The sequence below is a fragment of the Carettochelys insculpta genome, chromosome 22 (genome assembly GCF_033958435.1).
Source record: "Carettochelys insculpta isolate YL-2023 chromosome 22, ASM3395843v1, whole genome shotgun sequence".
In the NCBI taxonomy this organism is placed as follows: Eukaryota; Metazoa; Chordata; order Testudines; family Carettochelyidae; genus Carettochelys; species Carettochelys insculpta.
In genome coordinates, this window is record NC_134158.1 from 17983093 (window position 1) to 18003396 (window position 20304).

A 20304-nucleotide genomic window follows, 5' to 3' on the forward strand; every position below is an offset into this window, starting at 1 on the left:
CAGGGTAGGCAGATGCCAGCTGGAGTTTGGTGCCCCCTGCTGGCTGCAGCACCACTCACAGGCGGCCTGGGTGCCTGGAGCCGCTGGGGGCAGTTCCGGGCTTGCTCTGCCCTGCTGCTGCCGCTCCCAGGAGAGCAAAGTGGGGCAGGTCTGACAACCGGCTGACACCTTCCCACGAGAGCTATTGGGTGCTCCCCGCATCCAAGGCCCCCTCTGCCCAGCAGCTCTGCCCCAGCCCCTAGCCCCACCCACAGGGCCACGCCGCAGCCACTTAGCCCCACCCACAGGGCCATATTGTCGCCTCCTCATCCTGCCCCCAGGCCATACTGCAATCCTTGCTCTGCCCCCAGGTCATACAGTCACCCTGATTCTACTCACAGCTCATACAGCGCCCCCAGCTCCGCCTCCAGGCCGTACAGCCCCCCTTAGGTGGTACACCTGCCCCTAGCTCCGCCCACCACAGGCCATCTTGCTGCCCCCTGTCATACTGCCGCCCCTAGCCCCAGCCTCTGGGACTGTACAGCTGCACGCCCTGCAGAGCCAGGCCTCCAAGAAGCCCTGATGCAGCAGACTCTTTGCCCCACAGTGCCCCAAAAGGCCTCCCAGCTCAGGAGGGGAGCATGTTACACCCAGCAGCTGTCCTGTGCCTCAGTCCCTGCCCCCCCCAGTGCCTACCTCCTCGCGGTGCTGTGGGCCGGCTCTCTCTTGGGAGACGACGGGGAGGTGGAGTAGCCCCCGGATCTCTTCTGCGGGAGGATCCCATTGCTGAGGGTGGGCTTGGAGGGCAGCCCCTTGAGCAGCTGGCACACTGCGGGGGTAGGGAGACAGTGAGGAGGGGGTCACTGCTCAGAGACACGGCCCTCCCAGTGCCTCTGAACACTGGCGAGCAATTCTCCCAGCCCCTGTTCCCAGCCCAGTGCCGGATGGGAAGGGGCTGCCCAGGAGGAGGCCCGATTCCCTCCCCAGGCTCCCTGGGGGGCCAGCCACTCTCTGATGATGGAAGATACTTGGCTGGGCTCCCTTTCTCCCCCTCCCCCCAGCCCCCACCACAGCCTCAGCCCCAAGGCACTGGTCATGTTCCATATCCCATGGTGGGGAGTGAGGACAGCATGGGTCAAGCTTGGTTGGCCGTTGCTGATCCTGCTAGCAACAGGCTTGGCAAAACAGGTGACTGGAAGCCAGGGAAGCAGAGGGGCTGTGTGGGAAGAGAGGACCTAGGGTATGGGCTGAGCAGCCCAGAGGGAGTTGCTCTGGAGCTCGGTACCTTTGGTAGGCCCTTTCCGCGGCAGGCTGAATCCGTTCTCTTCACAGGCACTCAGGCGCCGCAGAACGTCAGCCAGGGCCGCCTTCAGCACTTGGATCTCATCCTCCTGCAGCTGCAGCCGCTGCTCCAGGTACGAGATGCGATCGTCCACCTCCATCCCGCTGACACCTGACAGGTTATCATCTGGGAGGGGGGCAAACGGGGGCACCGATGAGCCGCAGAGATCTGGGGCTCTCCTGCTCCCTTCGTAGAATCCTAGGGCTGGAAGGGACCTCAGGAGGTCATCTAGTCTGGCCCCCCCCGCCTGATCCTAAAGCAGGATCAGCCCCCGCCACTAAGTCATCCCAGCCAGGACCTTGTCCAGCCGGGACTTAAAAAACCTTGAGGGATGGAGAATTCACCAGCTCTCTAGACAACGCATTCCAGTGCTTCAGGCCCTGCCTAGTGAAGTAGTTTTTTCCTAATACCCAACCTACTCCTCTCCCTCTTCAACTTCAGACCGTTGCTCCTAGTTCTGCCACCACTGAGAACAGTTTCTCACCCTCCTCTTTAGAGCTCCCCTTCAGGAAGTTGAAGGCTGCTATTAAATCACCTCTCAGTCTTCTCTTCTGTAAACTAAACAAGCCCAAATCCCTCAGCCTCTGCTCACAGGTCATGGGCTCCAGCCCCTTAATCATTTTTCTTGCCCTCCAGAGAACCTGCTCCAGCACATCCACATCCTTTTTATACTGGGGGGCCTAAAACTAGACACAGTATTCCAGATGTGGCCTCTCCAATGCCGAATAGAGGGGAACAACCACTTCTCTAGATCTGCTCGAAATCCTCCTCCTAATACACCCTAGTATGTCGTTAACCTTCTTGGCTACAAGGGCACACTGTTTACTCATATCTAGCCTTTCATCCACCATAACCCCTAGGTCCCTTTCCATCATATTGCTGCTGAGCCAGTCGGTCCCCAGCCTGTAACAATGCCTAGGACTCTTCTGCCCCAGGTGCAGGACTTTACACTTCTCCTTGTTGAACTGCACCAGATTTCTTTTGGCCCAGACCTCCTATTTATCTAGGTCACTCTGTCTGGATTCGACAAAGAACATACCCTGGGGATCCCCAATCCCAGTAGAATATTGTGATCCGTGAGCTGGAAGTTTTGGGGGGCAGGTGGGTAAGAGAGAGGAGCGGTCAGCTCAGAGCTCCATGGGGGAGAGGGAGATGGAGGTACACACAGCAGAAGGGTGGCAGGAGAGCTCCTTAGGAGGATGGCTGTTGCAGAGGGATAGGCAGGCAGGCAGACCGACCAACCGACCCAGAGGGGCTGTCATGCTGGACAGGGCTGTGCTGCACACAAAGTGCCTGAGAGCAGCGTAGCAGGAGAGTGTCCATCACAGGTGGAGGAGACTTGCCCCTGAGCTCACAATCTTGATTCTCCGCTTTCCTCTTCCCATTTGAGGGAAGCACCTGCTCACCAGCCCCCTGCACCTGCAAAGGGGAGCTGAGCGCCGCAGAAAGCTCTGCCCGAGTGTGAAATGTTAGCGCAGGTGGATGTTAACTCTGAAACCTACTGACGACACACGCGTGCCCGCAGATCGCGATTTCACTGGCACTAGTCTAGCGGGTTAGTTTGTCAGTGCTGGGTGCACTGGCAAATAGAGGGGTGGAGGCAGCTGTTGCTGGGGGTCAGATGAGCAATTCGTCTCTTCCCCCCCTTAATGGTTTAAGTCCCTCCAGCTGGCCCCAAAAGGGAAGACACAGAGCTGCTGCCTCTCCCCCCCCCAGTGATAGCCTCCTCCTGCCCCATGAACCCCAGCCCCACCCTGGGAACCAAGAGCCATGATTGTCTCCTCTCTGGCAGGCCTGGCACCTTCTGCAGGGCCCGTTCCAGGCCAGATCCATCCCTCCATTGGGGAGTGACCAGGCCCCCAGCCCTTCCCCTGGCGCTGATTTGCAGCCAGATCCACCTGCTGGCAGGGAGCAATGGGCCTCATCCCAGCCCCAAGAGCCAGTTCGGCTTTACCTGCTATTCCGCACAAGCCCGTGGGCTTTACACCCCTCTCCAGCTGAGCCGGGCCAAGGTCACCCACTGACTCCCTCATGCACCCGGAGCCCGTACGCCCTTTGCAGCAGAGCTCCTGGGGCGCCCCCATGGGGAGGGCTTTGGCATTGGGGGAGATGCCATCTGCCCCTCCCCCCACCTGGCACAGAGCAAGAACGGACCACGACCCATCTCCTGTCAAAACCCTGCTGCTCAGCTCACCCCAGCCCAGGCTGCCCTGGCTCTGCCCCCAGTCCCCACCTCACATGGGGCCTGGTCCTAGGGCCTGCCGGCTGAGCCAAAAGCAGCCCCTCTGCACCTGGGACATCTGTGCAGGGAGGGGCCAGGTGTGCAGAGTGGGGGTGGAAGGGGCCACTAACAGTCCTGCAAGATCTGACACCCTCAGATAGACATACAGACAGACAGACCCCTTCCCCCCAGGAGACCCCCCAGACACGCAGCAGGGGAGCACCCCCTGGGCCATGCCCAGCCGAGCCTGTCCTTGGGAAACATCTCTCTGCTCAACCAGCCACGCTGCCTCTCCCCACACAACTCCCTGCATGCAACACCCCACCCCCACTGTCACTAGCAATCCCGGTCCATGAACGACCCCCCCAGCCCCGGTTCACTGGGCTCCTCTCCATGCAACCCTCGCGTTCCCTCCCCCGGAGCACTGAGCACTTCACACACCCTCTCCCCTGCGCCCCAGCCGGCGATAAGCATCCCTAAGCAATCCCACTGGCTGGCCGTGCCTGTCCCCAGTGACCTCCACAGCCAACTGCACAGGCCCACCACAGCACACCCCCACCGACCGGTCGTGCCCACCCCCCGAGCCCCCACCGACTTGCCGTGCCCCTCCCTCAGGGCCCCACTGGCCAGGTGTGCCCACCTCTAAATGCAGTGGCTTTGGGCCCTGGGCGGTGGCACGCCCAGAGCTTGAGTGCCAGGGTGGGGCAGAGCAATGGACCCAGCTAGCCCAGGTCCTGGGGCCAGTATTGGATGGTTTGGTGGGGAGGGGGCATTTCCTTCCTGCCTCAGGGAGGTGGGTCTGGGCCCCAGAGGGTACGGGGTGGGACAGGGCTTTCCGGTGCCCTGCTACGCCCCCCCACCCCCGCCCCCAGCTGCACACATTGCAGCTCTCACTGCAGGGGTCCCTGCCAGAGCCAGAACTGCCCCCAGCCGCTAGCACTGCCCCTGCCAGGCCCAGCCCAGCGGGAACCTGGCACCCCACCCCTGGAGATGCTGCCTCCCCAGGACCCCTTGGACTCGCTGCAGCCAGGCACCAGGGCTGGCACTCACCTGTCGTGCTGGGCCCTGGCTGCGCTGCCACCCCCCACCCTGCTCCTGGCTTCTGCAGTGGCAGCTGCTCCGTCCCCGCTGCTCTCCCCTCTGCAATCGTATTTCACTGCTGGGCCCGCCCCCCCTGCAGCAGCCCAGCCGCCGGCCCAATGGCAGCCGCCCTCCTCGCGGCCTGGCACCGCTCCCGTGGGACCCCGCCCGCCCGCTGCAGCCCCGTGGGGCGGGGGGGAGCAGGGGCCTGGCACGCGGGGCTGGGGGTCAGGCAGCCCAAGCAGAAGGGGGATGCTGCAAAATACTGGTGATTGGGCAGGTGCCCTGCAGCCCTGTTACTGGTGGGGCTGGGGGTGGGGGCAGGCAGCCCAGGGTGGGGCTGGAGTGGCAGAGGGTGAAGTGGGGGGGGTCCCAGGGAAGGAGCAGGTGGCCCTGGCACTGGGGGAGGGAGTGCCAGGCACTCCAGGCACCAGGAAGGAGTGGCTGGTTCCCAGCAGTGGTAACGGGGCAGAGCTGTGCCAGTCAATAGCCCTGACAGGTGGGTGCCAGAGCCAGGCCAGTGCTCCCCGTCCCTGCCCCAGGCAGGGAACCCCAGTGTACACGGCCACTGTGCCCTTCCCCACATGCATCTGCATCTCAGTGCTGGGCAAAGGCCCCTGGTATAAACAATCCCCAGACCACCCCCCAGAAGAGGCTGCAACTCGACACCAGTCAAGGGATCCCAGTAAAATAGCCCTGTGCCCCACCAGGTTTCCCTCTATTTTTAACATCCCTGGGCAGAATAAATTTTGCTCTGGGCACCCAGGAACGTACAGAGGTACACCACCACTAGGAACACAGGCTGCAGGCGCTCTGCTAATCAGCTGGGCAGCCCCTGAATCTCTCCTGGGAAGCCATCTAGTCTCTCAGCTTACAGGGAACACTGTGCCCCACCCCAGAGGCGGTCGCATCTCTATGCCAAGTGAAGGATCCCTGAAGAGATGCTGCAGTCTGGAAACGGCTTAGCAATGGTGTAAGCTGAGAAAAGCCATAGGCGAAGGAGGGATTGTTACATCCTACTCACAGTGGCATTTGGGACGGCTCCAGGGGGCACTTGCTCCACCCATGTGGGGTAGGAACCAGGGCGGGACCTCTGGGTTCCTGGGAACGGGCTCCGGGGGAATCAGGTTTCGTTGTCCATGGCAGGATGCAAAGGAACCTACTGGCTGGCCAGCCCTTCCCACCACCATCTCCCCCTCACACCTGCCCTGGCAGCAGATGCATCCCCGCTCCAGCCAATGGGGGGCAGTGAGGGAAAGGCGCCCATGTGCCAGGGCCAGATGGAATGTCCAGGCTGCTTGGACCAGGCCCCACATCCTGCTGCTGTCTTGAGAGCTCTGGGCCAAGGCTGGCAAAGGGCAGACGTGCAATGAGTTGGTGGGTCTCAGATGAGCGCTGCGGGCATTTATTCTGTTTGGCCTGGGCATCAGAGGAAAAGCCAGGGCCTATCAGAGCAGGGGAGAGTCAGGGCTGCAGTAGCAGTGGGGCTGTGGGTCACGAGTGAGGGGCACTGGCAACGCAGCCCCCTATCTACATGGCATCCCCTTTATGGGCTCTATGCCAGGGGCTGCCATCAGCTCCCAGGGAATCCTGCCCAATACTATTCTGTCACATCAACCCCATAAACCTGCCTCCTCTGTGACCCCCCACTTGCTGGGCAACATGGGTCTCCCAGAGCACCCTGGGGGTCTGCGCTGTGTGACCGGCAGCAGGAGCCCCGGGCTTGGCTAGTGGTGATAGAGGGGACCACTGCCAGGCACAGATGTTTAGGGCTGCAGGGGCCCAGCCCCGGGCACAGCTTGGGGGAGGAGGGGGGCTGCAGGGGGCCAGCCTGGGGGGCGGTTGCAGGGGGCTAACCGGGTGGGGAAATACAGGGAGCCAGTCCCGGGCTCCGAGCGCGCTAACTCACCGTTGCAGAACTGGAGCAGTGTGGCCGTGTCATAGGGCCCAGCGCCGCCCGGAGCCCGCTCGGCCATGCCCGCAGCCGGCCCGTCCCGGCCCCGCCGGCCGCTGCCCCCCACCCCGCGCCTCCCTCCCTCCCGCCCGGTACCTCCCTGCCTCCCGTTCCCATAGCAACCGCCTCTCTCCTGCATCATCTCGGCCGGGCGGGAGAGGCATCGCAGTGCGCTCCGCCCCCTCTCCGGCCCCACCTGTGGCCCACACCCTCAGCCCCGCCTTCCCCCGGCCCGGCTCCTCCCCTTCTGCCCCCTCAGTATCACCCCCTCTGCCCCACAGCAGCCGGCTCCATGCCCGCAGCCCCCCACTCTGCCCCCGCCTCGCCCTCTCTAGCCCCGCCCCTCAGCCAAACTCCGCCCCTTCCCCTTTTCCCCATGCGGCCCGTCCCACACCCTCAGACCCCAGCCTCACCATCACCCCCTGAGCCCCCCAGTAGCCGGCCCCACGCCCGCAGCCTCCCACTCTCCCCCGCCACAGCCCCACCCTCTTAGCCCCCCCTTTAGCCCCTCCCCAAGTTCATCCCCTCTCTACCGACCCCCTCCACCTGCTATTCCGATCCCGCCCCGTCTCAGCCCTCGGCTTCCCTGGGCCCCGCCCCCTTACCTGCCACAGTGCCCCGGCCCCCAGTCCCTGCCCTACTCTCCCCCCGACCCTTTCGGACCCCCCACCTGCACTCCCCCCTCCTGTCAGCCCCCCGAGTCCTGCAGGGCGGCTGCCCACTCAGCTGCCCCCGCCTCCCCTATACGGGCTGCCCCGTGGGCGGGACTGAACTTGGGGCGGGGGGAGAGGGGGATGTCAGGCCCGATGCTAATTGGCGGATTCCTGACCATACCCCCCTCCCCCGCTGATTGGAGGCACTGGCGAGGCTCCGCCCACCTACCAGGAGCGGGTGCGAGGCGTGGCTGTGAGTGCTGGGGCGGAGTTAGATGCGAAGGGGCGGAGCCAGGGAGGGTACCCGGCGGCGCCCCGTTTGGACACCTTTTTTCTCTCCAGTTCCCTTGGTGGGCTTGGACCTCATTCCCCTGAGCACCCCCCCGTCAGCCCCACCCCTCGGCTCCCCCGCACCCCCCTCAGCCCCTCCCTCTTAGCCCCCTGCACCCCCCCAGCCCCTCCCCATGGCTCCCCTGGACCACCCTCAGCCCCTGCCTCTTAGCCCCCTGCACCCCCCAGCCCCTCCCCATGGCTCCCCTGGACCACCCTCAGCCCCTGCCTCTTAGCCCCCTGCACCCCCCAGCCCCTCCCCTCAGCTCCCCTGGACCACCCTCAGCCCCTGCCTCTTAGCCCCCAGCACCCCCACAGTCCTTCCCCTTGGCTCCCCTGTACCCTCCTCAGCCCCTTCCTCTTAGCCCCCAGCACCCCCCCAGCCTCTCCCCTCAGCTCCCCTGCACCCCCCTTAGCCCCTGCCCTCCGCTCCCCGAACCCCCTCTCAGCGCCCTGCAGCTCCTCTCCTAACTCCTCAACTCCCCTCACTTCCTCTGAACCCCCCTCAACCCCCACCCCTATACAATGCGGGTTAAAGGAACCTGTCCCTGCCCCACAGCCTCGCCAGGGTCGGGGGGGACTCCCATGGTCTTGGCTGGCTAATGTTTTATCCCTGTATCTTCTTGCCTCGAAGGGGAGGAGGACTGAGGTGTGCTGGGGGGGTCAGGATTCCCCTGCCCACTACAGAGTCTGAGCTGCCACCCCTCACCACCCAGTCACCTTGTGTCCCTGGGGCCCGGGACTCAGATCCCTCATGCTCCCCAGCCTGGCAGGGGTAAGGGCGTAGTGGGGGTGTGGGCAGAGCCCATTGTTAGGCAGGCTGGGAGCACCAGGCTGGATGCAGAGTGGCTGAAGTGCGGGTGCCAGCCAGGGACGGGGGCTGCCACAACCGCAGCATTCACTGGGAGCTGGGGTGGAGGGGGGCATGAGAGGGGGGTGCTGCACCAGGCACAGCATCCGATTGTCTGTCCTTCCCTGCCCAGTATCCGTCCCCGAGCGCACCCTGTATCTATCTATCTATCTATATAGCTTATGGCACCCCTCCAGCTCCCCATGTCCCTGCCTGGCACATGCTGCCGTGACCTTGCCAGGATACCATGTACAGAGGGCAGGGAGAGGCACCTGCCCCTAGTTTTTGTACCACATGTGGGCGAAGGTTGCAGGAGGAGGGATGAGTAGGTAGAAGGGGGACATGGCACAACCCCCCCTCCGCCTGCCGCCACTACCTACTGTTACAGTGGCCTTGCCGGGGGGTGCTGTGTCCCCCTTTCTACCTACTCACCCTCCCTCAGTGTGCCAGGCACTGAGCATGCAGCCAGCTCCACAGCTGCCCCTTGGGCACTGAGCATCCCTGCCTACTGTCTGAGCTACCCCCTGCCTGCACACAGGCCCTAGTTACCCCCTCAAGGTAATGTTCACCAAGTGGGCACAAATAAATGCAGACCTGCCAGACAGCCGGGAATATCAATTCCCGGATGAAACCCAGCACCCCTTGTTAGGAGGTAGTAATTAGCCCCGAGCCACAGACTTCACAGGGAGTGTGATTTTGAAAAAGTCCTGGTCCACTGAAGTCTGGGAACGCCCAGGCAAGGCACTGAATCACCTTAACTCTGCCCTCCCGCAGAACCTGCTGGCCGAAACTGCTGGCCCTCTCGTGCACAGGCTGTATGTGAATACTTCCGCATTAACAGCCAATGATCAGTTCCCCTTTACGCTTAACTGAACGTGTCTCCTTGGCTGAGGGCTGATGCAATGTGAAACCCACTGATTACAGCGTTTCAGTGTCTTTGGGTCCTCCTAACTCAAACCACATCAGCCATTTCATTTCCTCTCCTCCTGCGATATGGCTCCAGCTCAGAATGTCTAGACCTCAACATTTCGTACTGGGCTGGAGCTCAGAAAGTTTGGGGGTTAGAATGTGTTGTTCTCAGAAAGGGATCTGCAACCTGTGATTTAGGGCCTGCACACACTTCTTTAAGGGCAAAAAGCAGTCAAGTAGCACTTTAAAGACTGGCAAAATAGTTTATTGGGTGAGCTTTCGTGGGACAGACCCACTTCTTCAGGCCACAGACAGACCGTCTGGCTGTGGTCTGAAGAAGTGGGCCTGTCCCACGAAAGCTCACCCAATAAACTATTTTGCTAGTCTTTGAAGTGCTACTTGACTGCTTTTTGTTTGGATAGTGTATAGACTAGCACAGCTTCCTCTCTGTTACTATTCTTTAAGGACTTTTTCATGGCTCCCACAACCATAATTGCAAAGTAAAACAAAACAACAACAACAACCTCCTGAGTATTTGATAACCCAGGAACATCTAAAAGCCCAGCAATGAACAACTCCTATCTAAATAGCAAACAATATTGGATAACTCCCCCTTGACTATGTGTGGTGCATTGTGGAATATGATCGTGTATCTGTGGTTTGATCGTGTTGCTAACAAAGTCTTGATTTTGAAAAGGCAAAGGAAGCTGGTTGCATTCCTGCTGGGAGGGGCAACATGCATTTTAACAGAGAAAATTGAAATTAAATGTGAAGTAAAATTGGCAGAATTAAAGGGGCTTGGCAGTGAAAGTCGGGAAGACAACAGACCAAACACACACACACACACACACACACACACAAAGTGTGAGGAAACAGAATATGTAAAGCGTTTAGAAACGTCCTGCAGTAAACTTGGATTGCATTACAAATCCTTGTGTGTGCACTGTTCTTAAAATCGGGGTTACAGAAAGTCTGCTTTGAGGTTTTATTAAGGCAGTAGGCATCCTTCAGTCTGCATAGACTATGGATCACGCCCTTTAAAGTTTCAATTGAGGACTTCATTTACAGCGTCTATTGTGACTATGAAGACCCACACGAGAGTGACAGTCCTTGCTGCATCTCTTGCAGATGTAGTGGGTGTCTGGCAAGTCCTTATTGTGCTTTCTGTGTGCTCGCTTCTCCTCTGCTAGCTGTCTGATCTTCATCTCGCCCTTCTGAAGGCCCTTGTGTAACCCCTGCCTCCATCTGCTGCGGTCGTCTGCTACTTCTTCCCAGTTGTCCAGCTCGATGTCTACCTCTCTGAGGTCTCTCTTGCAGACATCTTTGTAGCGCAAATGGGGGCGTCCAGGAGGTCTTTTGCCAGAGGCTAGCTCACCATACAGGATGTCTTTCGGAATCCTTCCATCGTTCATCCTGTGGACGTGGCCAAGCCAGTGGAGTCGACGCTGCCTGAGGAGGGTGTGCATGGTTGGGATTCCAGCTTGCTCGAGGACGGCGGTGTTGGTCACTCTGTCCTTCCATGATATTCCAAGGATGCGCCTGAGGCAGCGCAAGTGGAAGACGTTCAGCCTCTTTTCCTGGCGGGCATACAGGGTCCAAGTCTCGCTGCCATAAAGGAGGGTGCTGAGGGTGCAGGCTCTGTAGACTTGCATTTTGGTGTGAGTGTACAGCTTGTTGTTATTCCACACTCTCTTGCTGAGTCTGGACAGAGTTGTGGCCACTTTTCCAATCCTCCTATTTAGCTCAGTGTCCAACGACAGGGTGTCAGTGATGGTTGACCCGAGGTAAACGAACTCGTGGACGACCTCTAACGTATAGTTGTCAATGCTGATTGATGGGGATTCAGCAACATCCTCACTGAGTACGTTTGTCTTCTTCAGGCTGATGGTAAGCCCAAAGTCCTTGCACGCTTTGGAGAACTGATCCAGCAGTTTTTGAAGCTGGTCTTCTGTGTGAGACACTACAGCAGCATCGTCTGCGAACAGCATGTCTCTGATGAGGACTTCCCGCACCTTAGACTTAGCTTTCAGCCTTGCAAGGTTAAACAGTTTTCCGTCAGATCTTGTGTGCAGCAAGATGCCCTCTGTTGAAGATCCAAAGGCATGCTTCAGGAGGAGTGCGAAGAAGATCCCAAACAATGTCAGAGCAAGCACGCATCCTTGTTTGATGCCGCTCCTGATTCTGAAAGCATCCGATAATGTGCCATCATATTGGATGGTTCCTCTCATGTCTTCGTGGAACGACTGGATCATCTTGAGTAACCGTGGAGGACAGCCTATCTTGTGGAGCAGTTTGAACAGACCATCCCTGCTGACCAAGTCAAAGGCCTTGGTCAGGTTGATGAAGGCTATGTAGAGTGGCTTTCTCTGCTCCCTGCACTTCTCCTGCAGCTGCCTTAGAGAGAAGACCATGTCAATGGTAGACCTCTCTGCGCGGAATCTGCACTGCGATTCGGGGTACACCCTCTCAGCAATCTTCTGGAGTCTGCCAAGGATGACACAAGCGAACAGTTTACCGGTGACGCTTAGGAGGGAGATTCCACGGTAGTTGTTGCAGTCGCTTCTGTCTCGTCTCCTTTGTTCTTATACAACGTTACAATGTTAGCGTTGCGCATATCCTGTGGAACCTCACCCTCTCTCCAGCACAGGAACAATAGCTCATGTAGGGGTTCCAGGAGTGTGTCCGCGGCACACTTGATTGCCTCTGGTGGTACCATCGTGGCCTGGGGCCTTTCCTGCTGCAATGCTGTCGATGGCTCTCTTCAGCTCATCCACAGTTGGTTCTTGATCCAGTTCGTCCATTACTGGTAGGAGCTCGACGGCATTGAGGGCTGCGTCAACCACAACGTTCTCACGTGAGTACAGCTCGGAGTAGTGCTCAACCCAGCGCTCCATCTGTTTGGCTTTGTCAGCAATGACTTCACCAGATTTGGATTTCAGAGGTGCCATCTTGTTCTGGGTGGGTCCTAATGCCTTCTTCATACCCTCGTACATTCCTCTGAGATTACCAAAGTGGGCACAGGTCTGGATGCTGCTGCATAGCTGGAGCCAGTGGTTGTTGGCACAGCTCCTGGCTGTCTGCTGTACTGTCTCATATTCACCTGCATTGCAGCCCTTGAATTATCGAGGTTTTTACTGAATTTGAAAAAATGGCTCTGTGCTGTTTTGGTTGCCGATCACTGTTCTGGGATAATTAGGACAGCCCTGTCTGGTAGTTCACCTTATATAACTGGCATGGCAGCTCACCCAGCAGTTCACAAGGGGGGTCAGGCCAGCTTACTGATGTCACACAGTCTCAACCTTCAGTCCTTTGTTATGGTTGGATATTGACCGACTGGGACAGTACACAGGAACCAGAGAGGACTGGTCAGTTATACGGAGTCTGTAAGAGGTATGTGTGAAGGGATCCTTAAGATACAACCTGGGACTGTGGTGGCCCCTTAACTCTCCAGCCTGGGCTGTCTCTCTCAATGCTTTGTTAGTGATAAGCAGCAACCCCCTCCAGGTGCTGTGATCGCTCAGCCCCAGCGCATATGGCGACCCACAACCAGTTCGATTGCACGGATGCTCCCAGAGCCACTCCTGAGTCACGCTGAGCCTCACTGTGCTGCCCTGTTTGCCGCGGGCGGCAAACGGGGAACGTATGGGACACCGCTGCTTTAGGCCTTGTGTTTGGAGAGCTCAAGTCCAGGCATGTCTGGGGGGTGCTGCTGACCCTCCAGGTGAAGCAATACCCTGGTGTTGTTTTTGAAGATACAGACTAACATGGCTACCTCTCTGATGCTTCATACCCTGGTGTGTTTCCTTTGAGCAAGTTGGTGAATTGTAACTTCCTTGCTGGCCGACAGCTCCCTTGTACTTTCCAATCCCCAAGCATGTTTTAGTGACACTCATCCGACACAGTTCTCCTAATTTCATGGGCATTAATGACACACGTTTAGCTAGAACAGTGACTTTCAGCAGCTCACATCCTTTCCCCTGGTACCTTACCTGGCCTGCTTTTTATAGTGCAAATACTAGAAATTAAACCTAATACAAAGTGAGCCGTGTACATTTTTTATTCAGTTGCAATGTAAATCAATATAACAAAAAAGCAGTCCAGTAGCATTTTAAAGACGAACAAAATAATTTATTACCAACAGAGAGTAAGCCGTGCTAGTCTATACACTATCAAAACAAAAAGCAGTCAAGTAGAACTTTAAAGACTAGCAAAATAGTTTATTAGGTGAGCTTTCGTGGGACAGACCCACTTCTTCAGACCATAGCCAGACCAGAACAGACTCAATATTTAAGGCACAGAGAACCAAAAACAGTAAGCAAGGAGGACAAATCAGAAAAAGATAATCAAGGTGAGCAAATAGTCTTTAAAATAATTTATTAGGTGAGTTTTCATGGGACAGACCCACTTCTTCAGACCATAGCCAGACCAGAACAGACTCAATATTTAAGGCACAGAGAACCAATAATAGTTATCAAGGCTGACAAATCAGAAAATCTGTAATCAAGGTGGACAAATCAGAAAAGCAGAGAGGCATTAGGAAGTGGGGGAAGTCAAGAGTCAGATAAAACAAAGCATGTAAAAGAGTCCATATAATGGGCCAGGTAATTGGCGTCCCAGTTCAAACCACTTGTTAATGGATCAAATTTGAATATAAAAGAGAGCTCCGCACTCTCTCTTTGTAGGCGATCCTTGAAGTTCCCTTTCAATAAAGCACAGACTTTCAGGTCATTAACAGAATGTCCCCCTCCATTAAAGTGCTGGCTGACAGCTTTGTGAGTTTGGAGCTTTTTGATGTCTGTTTAGTGTCCATTCATTCTTTGTCGAAGAGTGTTAACCATTTGTCCTGTACACAAAGGGTGTGGGCATTGTTGGCACATGATGGCATATATGATGTTAGTTGAGGAACATGAGAATGTGCCAGTGATACTGTGAATAACTTGGGCAGGCCCAGTGATGGTATCTCCAGAATAGATATGTGGACAAAGTTGGCAACGGGGCTTGTTGCAAGGAAAAGTTCCAGGATTGGTATTATTGTGGTATAGCCTGTGGTTGCTGGTGAGAATCCTCATAAGGTTGGGAGGTTGTCTGTAGGAGAGAACAGGCCTGTCACCTAGTGCTTTCTGGAGTGTGGCATCCTGATTAAGGATGGGTTGTAGATCTTTAATGGTACGTTGCAGTGGTTTGAGTTGGGGGCTGTAGGTAATGACCAGAGGTGTTCTGTTGTTGGTTTGACAATGTAGAAAAGCATCCAAGATATTTCTAATACATTCCATTTGTTAGTGTATTATTGTTTAGCAGGGCGATTAAGACTGGGATGAATCATGATTTCCTTTTTAAGTTACGTTGATTTGATTTGAGTGAATTGCTTGAGTTACTGTGAGCTGGAATCTACTCTATGCTTTAGATAGGTTGTCTGTTTGATCTTTTTCTACATGATAAGTTCTCAGACCACCAAATTCGATACGCAGCTTCCCCTGCTCATAACTGAAAGCACTGTAAGAGTTTGGTAGTGCCAGGAACATGGGATGTGCCTGGCATGGGATTGCTGCTCACAAAACCATCAGCTGTGTCTACACTACTAGGGAACATCCACACTACGAATGTGTTCAGGCTGTATCGGAAATGAAATTGATCTGAAGAAGTGGGTCTGTCCCATGAAAGTTCATCACTGAATAAATCATTTTGTTAGTCTTTAAAGTGCTAAATTTCTTCTGCTTTGTTGGAGTACAGACTAACAGAGCTACCTCTCTGTTACTATTCAACTTGGGAAGCGCTGTGCCCACCTCTCATGCATCTGGTGAAGCGGGTCTTCGCCCACCAAAGCTTATGCTGCAAAATATCTGTCAGTCTATAAGGTGCCACAGGACTTCTTGTTGTTCTGGAAGACACAGACTAACACAGCTACCTCTCTGTTACAGTAACAGAGAAATAGCCGTGCTAATCTATATACTATCAAAACACAAAAGCCGCCCAGTAGTACTTTAAAGACTAACAAAATAATTTATTAGGTGATGAGCTTTCGTGGGACAGACCCACTTCTTCAGCCCAGAGCCAGACCAGAACAGACTCAATATTTAAGGCACAGAGAACCAAAAATAGTAATCAAGGTTGACAAATCAGAAAACTATTATCAAGGTGAGCAAATCGGAGAGCAGAGAGGCAGAAGTGGGGGAGTCAAGAATTAGAAAAAGCGAAGCATGCTGGCTGACAGGTTTGTGGATCAGGAGTGTTTTTATGTCTGTTTTATGCCCATTAATTCTTCGTCTAAGAGAGTTTGTCTTAGACTTTGTTTAAGAGTCACAAACCTGTCAGCCAGCACTTCAGTGGAGCGGGCCATTCTGTTAATGACCTGAAAGTCTGCGTCTTACTGAAGAGGAATTTTCACAGCAGTTTGGAAAGAGAAGCTGCTGAACTCTCTTTTATATTCAAATTCGACACATTAACACTTGGTTTGAACCCGGATGGGAATTTTCTCGCTCATTATAGGGGCTCTTTTGCATACTTGGCTTAATCTAATTCTTGACTCCCCACCCCTCCACCCCCACTTCTGCCCCTCTGCTCTCTGATTTGCTCACCTTGGTAATAGTTTTCTGATTTGTCAACCTTGATTACTATTTGTGGTTCTCTGTGACTTAAATATTGAGTCTGTTCTGGTCTGGCTCTGGGCTGAAGAAGTGGGTCTGTCCCATGCAAGCTCATCCCCAAATAAATTATTTTGTTAGTCTTTAAAGTGCTACTGGATGGCTTTCCTCTCTGACCCGCTGGGCACGGTGAGCAAGGTGCTGTTCCCATTGCCCCCAGAGGGGGGCAGCACCTGCCCACATTCTCAGCCGAGGACGTGCTGTTCCTCCTATCACCAGGGGAGGCCATGGCCCATGCACTGCAATCCCAAGGGGCTATTTCTAGTGGGTTTTCCTGGCCTGGCCCCTAGTCCCTTGAGTTGTTCGTTAGTTGCTGGATGGATGCCTGGGCCGGGGGAGCACCAGATGTCTGGCGCCACTGGCTGTGCAGGGCAGGTGCTGCCTGCGTCATGGCTGGTGCTGCACTGAGGCGCCAGCTCTACCAGTGTGTAATTCCTTCCTTCCTTCCGGCTCCTGGCCCAGGAGCCAGAGCTGGGGCCCAGCGCATGGTCAGCATGTTGCATCGCTCCTGGGGCATGAGGCTGAGCAGCCTCCCAGCCTCTGCCTCCGGCAGCCACGCCCGCAGCATGGGAAATCGGTCTTATTTGCTCCTAGTGTTCCCTGAGGGCCCCCACCCCGCCCATGGGCTCTGGTGCAAACCAGGCATGACTGCGGCCAGGCCCCGTGGACCAGGCTGGTGTCAGGGAAAGGGGAGTCGGGAGCAGAGATCCCAGCGCATGGTATGTGGGAGAAGGCTCCGGCCAGGGAGCACACAGGGACTTAGCACCTCAGAGACAGCGTCTTCCCAGGGCAGGGAGGGCTCGGGTGAGGAAGGGGACAGCATCCATGACTTCTAAAGCATCTGGGCCACGATCCAGCCAGAGGTCCAGAGAGATCCGGGTGGTGTCTGTGCAGGGAGTAATGGTAGGGAAATTCACAGCGTCACACTGGAGCGCAGAGCCCTCCTGGCGATTCCTTGCACTTGTGCTAGGCCCCTATGCTAGGGGTGGGCACTGGTGCAAGGCCTCTGTGCTGTAGCAGGCACTAGTGCAAGGCCAGTATGCCAGGGTAAGCACTAGTGCGAGGCCACTATACCAGAGTTGAGCACTAGTGCAAGGCTTCTGTACTGGGGCAGGCACTCATGCGAGGCCACTATGCCACGGCAAGCACTAGTGCCAGGTCACTATACCAGAGTTGGGCACTAGTGCAAGGCCTCTGTACTGGGGTAGGCACTAGTGCAAGGCCATTATGCCAGGGCAAGCACTAGTGCCAGGCCACTATACCAGGGTTTGGGCACTAGTGCAAGGCCCCATGCTAAGTGCTCACATAGGACCGGAGCACCGGTTTCCTGTCCAGCTCTAATAGAAACCCGAGAACTCCATAAGGTTGGCTCCCCGCACCAGTACCCAACCCTAGAGAGGACACCTGGCAGTGGTGCAGGGCTCGTGCTGTGCACTGGTGGGCAGCTGTGTAGAGAAAGGGGCATGGCCGTGCCATGGCGCGTGGCTCTGGTGAATTTGGCTCTGAACCCTGTGTCCCAGTCTGGTCTCCTGTCTTGCAGAGAGAGGAGCTCCACCGAAGCCGGGGACCAGACAGCTGATCTCCTGACCCCGAATTGAAAGCCTGGGGCTCATTTCACCTGGACCACAGGCTGCAGCAGGGCTGACTGACCTGGAGGGTGGGGAGCAGGGTTCCCTGTAAGCTGAGTGCTGCCACAGCCGCCCAGGAGAGAGTCAGGTGCCGCCCAGCTGGTTAACAGAGCACCCACAGCCTGTGTTTCTATGCTGGTGCACAGCCACACAGGCCTCTGTGCAGAGAACAGCATTTATTCTGCGCATGGATGGGAACAGTTTGATGGACAGGAAGAGTCAGGACGTTAGCGGAGGAGGTTGGCCCAGCAGGTGAAGGCTGGAGTGGGGGTTTCCCCACTTCCTTTCCAAAGACAGTGGGAGCTGCCTCCGGGGGGTGTCAGGGAATGCGGCAGCCTCCCAGTGGAGGTGATCCCTGGCAGCGGGGGCTGGGGAATAGGAGCCCTGCAAAATATGGGACAATTTGCCCATTTTCTTATAAAAGTCAGAATGTCTGTGAGACAGCTCAAATAAGGGACTGTCCCGAGAAAAGCAGGACAGGTGTCCCCCTAGGGAAGAACCCCTCCCTGAACCCTGGTGGGCAGAACCTAGCGTACTGACCAGAAGGTTGGGGGGCAGGACTACCTCTATAAAAGCCCCAGCCTGAAGCCCAGGTGGTCCCCCACCAGCAGAGGAGCCAGATGCTCCTGCAGCCCTGCCAGAAGCTGGACTGGCCGGATTGCCGGGCCCACAGCTGGACCTCACCAAGGAGGGACTTTGCCAGCTCTACCCAAACCCAGAGGAAAGTGACCAGCTCCCCAGCAAGGTATGATCAGGGGGCAGTTTGGGAAGTGGCCCAGGGCTGGCTGGGTCCACATGTTGGGTGGGGTCCCCACTGACACCAGTGGCTCTGCTGCTAACAGGGCCCTGGCGGTGGGTCCAGTGGAATAGGCGAGCCTGAGTGCCCCCCAATACCCCTAACTGGGGGGGTGTCAGTCTCCCCTTCATGCCATTATAGGCACACGCCTGGGTCTGTTTTGCTGGCTGGCAGCTCCCAGAGCTGTCCCAAGCCCCAGGATGAGGCTTTGGTGGCTGACGAGCTTGCTAATCAGGTCGGGACACTTCTGCCCTTCAAGGCCTCCCATAGAGCAACTCAGTCAGCTGAACTGACTGCAGCCTGAAGAGCGCGGGCGCCACATGTGGGGGCTTCTGGACTCCAGGCGTCCCTCCGCCCACAAGCAGGCTGGCACCTGCTTCTTGTAAGGCCTGCCGGTTGGTGGCCACGCTTCTGATGAAGCAAGGGCACCACAGGGCTGGGAAACGTGTCCAAACCACTTCCCTGGCCCGGACCGCCAAGTGACCAGCCTGGAACGCTAACACTCCCTGACCCTTGTCCTCACAAAGCAAGGTCGCTACCCTGCCCTTCCAGGCAGTCAGGGAGGTCTCTGTTCTCCACACCAGATGGTCAGAAGATAGTCTTCCAGTGGGCCGATCGTGCGGTTGAGCAGCTCCGGCAGATGTCCGTCGTACCGGCTGCCGGCCCGTTTCTCAGCTTGCGAGTGAAGTTTTGCTTTTTGCTTCATGCAGCTTTGATGCAGCAGTACAAGTATCAGGGACTGGAACCACCTGCCACGGGGTGGGGAGCTGCCCCCATAGCCACTGTCAGAGGGGGCTGTCACTCCGCAGCGAGGACAGGAGGGTTCTGAGGCGACAGGGACGCAGAGTGGATCTGACTTGTCAGCGCAGAAACCAGAAGCTTTCAGCACCATCCTCCTGGGGACAGGCCTCCTGAGCCAGGGCCCCGGCCTCCTTCCTTCCTCCCTCTCCAGCCATTAGATAGGCTCAGTTCCTCATAAATCAATCTGAGCTCCACTTATTTAGGGGAGACTTAAAGGCGACTTTCCAAGTGCTCCACGAGCTCAGCCGTCGGAGGACACCCTACCCACATGATCTTGACTGACCGCCACGGGAGCGCGTGCGGCTCAGGGGCCTGGGCATCTCTTGGTTGACGTTGAGAAAGAGGGTGAATTTCACCAGAGGCCGCTGTCTGGAGCTCTGTGCAGCATAAAACTGGCTTCTCCCAGACTACTGCAACATCCAAGGAGCTTCTCCCCTGCCATGGGGATAACTGGGTCTCCTCCCTGCCTTCCGCCGAGCTCTCGCTTAGCAACGCCGACCCAGCCTCCCCGGGGCAGAGTTCCGTTTTGGCAAATGATGGATTCCACTCTCAGTCGCACCCGGCCTTGCAGGCCACCGCCCTGAACCCAGCAGCTGCCGACCGGAGCCAACAAATTCATGATATCCCGGAGGACCTCAAGGGCTGCTGTGAGCGTGTGGGAAGGGACGGCTGGGGGTAGGCAGGCTGCTGGCACCAGGAAGGGGCAGCTCTCCGCCTGGGTCAACAGCAAAACCCTCGGTGCACCCCCACACGTCGCCCCGCTGGCATTCCAACGGGCGATCGTATCTACTAACTCCCAGCCTTTCCGACGACGTGGTCCATGAGCCATTGTGCACCAAAGGGATGTGAACTGTCCGGAGGCGCCGACTTCCCCGCTAGCTGGGGTGTACTGGACTCCCCTCTCTACCCCTTCTCTGCCCCCACCCCCATTTCCTCCCCCTCCACCCCGAGCGCTTGGCTGGCCGTCCAGGAGAGAGTCCAGTTCTGCCCAGGGGATTAGCCGAGTGCCCGCAGCCGGCAGCGTGTGCGTCTGTTGGTGGTGCGCATTCCTGCCCGCCTTGGTGCCCAGAACAGCTTTTATTCTGCCCGGGGATGAAAAACAAATTTCTGATGGGGGGGA

At 56.9% G+C, this 20304-nt stretch overlaps 1 protein-coding gene across 1 annotated transcript in view; it reads right to left on the reverse strand.

Moving 5' to 3' along the window:
• The window catches only part of EML2 (EMAP like 2), a 28340-nt gene extending 21681 nt beyond the window's left edge, over positions 1-6659 (reverse strand). The window contains exons 1-3 of the mRNA XM_075016247.1: positions 6532-6659; positions 1265-1447; positions 676-808 (exon numbers count right to left, since the gene is read on the reverse strand). Coding sequence (XP_074872348.1) covers positions 676-808; positions 1265-1447; positions 6532-6598 — 383 coding nt within the window. The 5' untranslated portion in view covers positions 6599-6659. The remainder of the gene's footprint in view (positions 1-675; positions 809-1264; positions 1448-6531) is intronic.
• Between the last annotated feature and the right edge of the window lie 13645 nt (positions 6660-20304).